The sequence below is a fragment of the Strongylocentrotus purpuratus genome, unplaced genomic scaffold, assembly GCF_000002235.5.
Source record: "Strongylocentrotus purpuratus isolate Spur 01 unplaced genomic scaffold, Spur_5.0 spur5_scaffold_14, whole genome shotgun sequence".
Classification (NCBI taxonomy): Eukaryota; Metazoa; Echinodermata; class Echinoidea; order Camarodonta; family Strongylocentrotidae; genus Strongylocentrotus; species Strongylocentrotus purpuratus.
Genome location: NW_022145599.1, coordinates 14530720 through 14536945, shown reverse-complemented (window position 1 = coordinate 14536945; position 6226 = coordinate 14530720). Strand labels below are relative to the sequence as shown.

At 39.6% G+C, this 6226-nt stretch overlaps 1 protein-coding gene and 1 long non-coding RNA gene across 2 annotated transcripts; one reads left to right on the top strand and one right to left on the bottom strand.

Moving 5' to 3' along the window:
• Positions 1 to 313: 313 nt before the first annotated feature.
• Positions 314 to 3695, bottom strand: LOC100891174. The gene is made up of 2 exons (XM_003730662.3): positions 2555 to 3695; positions 314 to 1522 (listed from the first exon to the last, which is right to left on the bottom strand). The coding sequence occupies exons 1-2, from the start codon at positions 2886 to 2888 to the stop codon at positions 327 to 329; spliced, it is 1530 nt and encodes a 509-aa protein (XP_003730710.2). The 5' UTR covers positions 2889 to 3695; the 3' UTR covers positions 314 to 326.
• A 135-nt stretch (positions 3696 to 3830) lies between these two features.
• On the top strand, positions 3831 to 4701 carry LOC115923745. Its single transcript, XR_004064065.1, has 2 exons — positions 3831 to 3981; positions 4655 to 4701. It is a non-coding gene; the product is annotated as an uncharacterized LOC115923745 (long non-coding RNA).
• Positions 4702 to 6226: the final 1525 nt, after the last annotated feature.

Genomic DNA, 6226 nt, shown 5'->3' with positions numbered 1-6226 from the left:
TCTTCCACTCTGAGAATAGCCAACGTCCCTAGATTTTTGCATGTTATATATCAGTAATCAATACATGTATCAGCATGAAACACCTGCTATATAAGCTACACAACCTGCCGAATTATTTTCCTCAGAACGCGTCTTATAGTTCTCCAGTTTAAAAATAAACCAAGTCCCTAGGTTTTGGCATTTTGATAATATATTATCAATGAATGTTTCAGCATGAAACACCTGCCGAATTATTTTCCCCAGAGTCCGTACTATAGTTCTCCAGTTTAAAAATAGCCAACGTCCCTAGATTTTGGAATTTTATTCATTTTAAATCAATACATTTATCAGCATGAATTTGAAACACCTGCCATACAAGCCACACAACCTGCTTGATTATTTTCCACAGAACGCGTACTATAGCTCATTATGGGCGGTAAACGAAGCGATCGCATATCGATACTGATTTTAAGTCGTCTGCCCCTGCTCCAAACCTGGGATGACGGATACCCGCCAACCGAATCGTCCTGAACCGTTCTAGGAATTTCAGAACACTGCCTTCCGTGCTTCAAACATTTCGCTTGTGACATCGAGTCTGCATAAATGGAATCTATAGATCGCCGGCGCAGCGAAACGGATTGACTTCGGAGGATGTCCTTCAAGGCTGGGCGCCATGAAAATATTTGGACTTCGGACTGTTTCGGCGTCCGTTCGTCAGCGCTCGGGTGGTGGTCGATGGTGTCCTGGGCTCTCGCAACGGCTTCGATCTGCTTGTTGAGGTCGGTGTCGCTTCCTGAGCTGGCCGAGTCTCTATCATCTTCGATATCTCTCCTGCCGAGAGAGGAAGCGACTTCGTATCTCATCCTCGGTCCGGTGATGGCGCGGCAAGCCATGACAGGCAAGTTTTTGGAGTCAATTTTCACTGTAGGAGGCGAGAAGACTTGGGTCTTCGCGCTACTGCATCTTGATAGTGGCATCCTACCGTTCTTATCTTTGCGTTCTTGAGCTTTTAGACGATCTTGATTATAGTTTCTTCTATTATCTTGGGTATTAGAGCAAGGTCTCTTGATCGTGGACGTGATACCGAGCGACTTAGAAACCAACATTAGGCTAGACTCATCACCTTTCACATTTTTAAGTTTATCATTAAGTTCTTGGGCTGGTTGGTCTTCCCCACTTTCCTTATTCCGACAATTATGGCACAGGCAGATATCTCCAGATGAAACACTGCATTCGGAAAGGGTGTCCTCGTCTTTCGATCTCGCAGTCAGTTTCGCCTCGATCGGAACCCCGGTGACCTTCAACCCGTCGTGATACTTTGAACCAATCCGGACCACCGTCACGCCAGCGTATTTGCCGGATTGTAGCCTCTTCGATGCTTGGACGATAGAGGGAGATATGCCGCCACGGAGACATTCGTGTTCGTAGTTTTGTGTGTTGAGTTTGCGAACTCCCTGACCCTGATAGACTTCGGACTCAGTCATGCGATCAAGGTCTTCGTTTTCTATCTTGCGGTAGTCGATCTCCAGTTCGTCATCAATATCTGAAATGGAAAATATGAGGATACTGTATATAATAGTCATGTGGATAGATTTAGGGATAAAGGGATAGATTGACAAAATGAAACATGAATTTTGTTATACTCATTGCCGAGTCTAAGAGGAGGAAGAGGGAAAAGGGTAAGTAAAACGGTGAATGGGAGAGCTATACAAATATTTCATACAAATCTAAAAAGTTAAATGGAAATTTAGTAATCAATTAAAGATGGTTGCATTGGTTTCTCGCTGGATAGACCGGCGTAATGCAATTACTCCCCGCCACGTTTAAATAATTAGTACCTCACATTTTGCAACACACAAAACAAGTAATAATTTGTTGGGACATACTCCACATTTGCAGACTATGAAGCCTACATTTTTCATTTACTCAATTTCTAAACAGGCCACTGTAAATCGGTAAACAAAACTAATCATTATTCTTGGTAAGTTTTAACAAAATAAAATAAATTAATTCCTACAAAGTCATTATTGGACGGAGTATAGATGATAATGTTTTAAATCCCCTGATAAAGTGTGAGTTAGTCATATAACTTTCGTACAATGTAGGGCATGCCATATTTATTTTTATTTGTCTTTTTCTGGGCAAATAGAGAAAGAGGTAAATGCCGACTACGGATAATCTTGGATACTCCTCAATCGATACCTCAGCAAAGGCGTATAGGCACCAATTTGAAAGGGGTTGACGCCTCTTTCTCGATGACACTCCCATTTTCTACACTTATTTTTTGTTTCCACTTCAGTAATGAATTGCTAATTCGTCGTTCAGATAATGCAGTTATAAAATTTATGAAGAAACCACCCAGGTGTCTGCCTGAATATTAGGTGCCGGTTGCCCTAATATTACTAGTACAGAATTTCAGAATTCCCAGTACTGCAAACTCCAGCCATCCCTCCCCTTACTATTACTCACACCTTGAGCATAGAATGAGATAATCTAATAAAAAAAAATTGGAAACAGTGAAAAAGAATCGACCATTTCAATTCATTTTTAAAGAAGAATGATGAAAATTACTCACCATTGGCGCTCTTACATTCGGCACTCCTCCCACGTGTGTTCATGGGCGAAACACGGAGCAAACCAGCACTCGCGGCTCTGAAATTACCCGTACAAATATTCCCATCTCTCCCTCCATCATTGCTCACCGCGGTCGCCCTCCTGACCGCTGTCCGGCTTCGCTGGTTGACCGCGTCGCGACCGAGTCGGCGTAGCGACGCTTGGATGTGACTGCTGCTGTATGGGCGGGTGAGGCGTTTCTTGGTGGTGAGAAGCATGAGGGGAGGATCCGAGTCATCGGCAGGGATGCCACCGGGGGACGAAGTTCCATTGACGCTCCAATCTACGCAGGGCATCTTGGGGGGGGGGGGGGTGCAAAGGCCAGGGGATACCTTACGTCTGTCAATGTAGGCTTGTTTCCCTTTTTGCTGATCTCCAGATTAAAAACAGAGTTCACATAAAACCCTTTGTGCAGAAGTTCATCATGGTTATTTCAAAATAAGGATGAAACAAAGGTATCTGGTTCCAGTGAAGGGGTAACCAAAATTATGTTGGGTTACCAAGACGACGACGCAGATTGAATATGTCCGACGATGCGTCTTACTTGCCCCAATCTAAGATATGCAATGTTCCAGCTCTCAAAGATGATCACTGAATGATCAGATAATGGAGATATTGTTGCCAAGTTTTTTCTGTCGCATTTGTCCATGAAGCAGAAAATGATAATTTAGTTTCAGGAGAAGAAAAAAAAAGAGCCTGGAATTTTTACTTCTCATGCAGATAATCAACGTGAATCATGATTCAATAACGACTTTAGTTCTGTAGGCTGTTTTGAATAATATTCCTTGAACGTCTAACGCAGAATTCGTCCAGAATTAACTACTTTTGTCTCCTTTCTATTGGCAAACGAAGATAGGAATGACAAACAATTTTATCTTAAGAGTTGCATTATTGGCATGCTCCGAATAAATTTAGTCCAATTCGATATCATTTGGAATCCGCTAACTCCAAGCTTACCGTCATTTGAAATGGTTAGCCAAGAAATGAACTGAAACTTATTTTCGAAAAAAAAGTTGATAAAAAATAGCCTAATGAACTTTCAGAGCCTTCATCCACAGGAGTTGACGTTGAATATGAAACTGACCTGTCACCCTCCTTTTCAGTGTCTCTATACCCATTCTATAAACAACAAAACACTTCAGCCAATCCCATTATCTTCTTTCCAGCGAAATCCAGACGTCTGACAAAGGAACACCACGTTTCTCATTTAATTGCAGAACGGTTGTCAAGTTTGGATTATCTCTTAAGATTTCACACTTTTGTTGTTTCGGGTCCTGACTGACAAGAGATCCCCAACAGGTTTGGTCACCCGAGGTCTTGAGGAACAATGCCCCGAATCTGAGTGGTCCTAATTGTCCGGTTCCTGGAACAAAAGCAACAAGGCCAGGCGTAAATTGGTTCTTTTTCGTTTTATTGCACGTTTGACAGTTGTAAGGGCCGTTCATGTTCCAAGGAATAAATCGATGAATGATTTTTGATGGAGAAAATACAATGCGTGTTATTGTAAAGTGTTAATTAGATTGTGCGTAGCTAGGCTCCCAAATCAGCCCGCCAAAATATGGTAATGAATATGAAAAGACAACTTAAACTTTGTAATGGTTTCGTCAGGTCATTCCCCCTGAAGCTAAAGTTCACTGAACGGACAAGTTGTAAACATTTATGGGACAGTTCGATATTCTTCTAAATAAGAAGCAAAAAATTGTTTAGTTATCATTGAACTACTATACGTCAATGATTTTATAACCATATTTTATGTCTTTCTTGTGGCGGGAATTAATTCCTTGAAATGCTTGAGCGCCGTAATGGCAGCCCTGCTTAAGCCAGGGTAATAATCTCCCTCTGCGCCTCAGAATAGTTTACTAGATCGATGGCTCATAACAAATGCTATAGTATTTGTAGAATTATTAGTGTGAGGCGGTAACTGTAAATTTGACAATATTGGCCTCTGGACTTTTCCCATGTTTTTTTAAAAATTTTTAAAGCAATGATACCGAAATTGAATTGAATTTGAATGCAATTCATTTGGTGAGGCTAATTATTATTATTTTTTTAATTGTATCAGACCAGGGTCAGCGATCCAGTCGGGTGTGGTCCGGTGAGAGTCGTTGAGTAAGCCTCTGATCATGATAAATTATATTACAGTTATTCGTACAGGACATAAAACTTCCATCTTTAATTTTACCCTGTCGTTTTAATTGGCACACGGCTGAAATTATTTCGGAGGAGCTCGTCCCCAAGCATAATTTGCTGAGGTAACATAACAATCAAGAAATTGGATAAATAGTTCATTTCCTTAAAAAGATATCTTTATTTTTCATTAACGTTCTACCATCGTAAATAAACTGACGATATTATTGCACAGTACGGAGTCTGGACCCATACTGAAAGTGCATCAAAAGTCTTGAATATTGGCTAGGTGATTTTGGGGGTATTTAACTACCACAAAACTGTTGTGATTTTCCTTCCAACTCCATTTTTGTTCTAATATCGATGTATTAAGTAATACCGGTCCGTAAGCATGATTTTCGTTCACTACAATGCCGAAGCTGGCGCAGTTCATTGTGTAGTTCGTGTAGGGTTTCTTTCTACTTTATATAAAATACTAAGTATTACTAAGGTATATGAAAAGGGAGTTTATAAATAGTGTGTTCTCTTGAGCGCCGCTTGAAATGACGTCATGGCCATGCATGTTTCCTTGATACTTCGCAATGAAAACATGATGATAGGTCTATGGAAAAGGATATGATAGTGAATGTGAAATGTTTAGCAGGAATTGGAAACCTTCTAAATCATCCATTTTTAAAAGGAAATGTTCACAGTTCTGCATTCCTCGGGCCCGTACATTTACCAGGACTTTTGTCTCTCAGTATTATCACCTTTTAATGTTTCCTCCCCTCTCTTTAACAAACAAACACACACACTCTCTCTCTGTTTCTTTGTCTGTCTCAATTCCGATTTTCTACCATTGTTTCTCTTCTTATTTGTTCTCTCCTCAATATACAGATTCTCTTATAATTTGGAAGATTGAAAAGGATACCAACATTTCCTGCAACGGGGGCGGGGGGGATATCTATAGGTGAACCTTTCTTTATTTTGTAGAAAAGTAATTCATGTTTTTTTAATTGAAAACATGTATATTTGATATAAAGAAAATGGAAAACAAAAGATACATGATTCAAACGTATATGATAAATTGTTTCTTTATTATACTGCACTTGGTCTAAAAATTGATATAAATATTCAAATCTATTCATCATAGTTGATATAATAATATTAGAAGGATGTATCATTGTATACAAAAATGATATGATAGCAAGACAAAATAGTGTCGGACTGAATGGAATGGCAAATGTGACATGAATTTTGATTTGATGTCGTGAAATGACATATGATTTTAAATATGATGTTCTTGGTATAGTGATGACAATATATTGCAATCATGATGCATACACAATACACTTCATTGCTGTGCGTGTTTCTTCAAAAGACATCTAAAATTTCCAAGTAATGGGGTACACTTTGTATATCATTGTAACATTCGTAACATACGTGTGCATGAAGTAGGTCCATGATCAAACCTAGATCATCAATCTATTAGATCTTTACATCAGAAATAGGAAAGCAGATGTTTCAT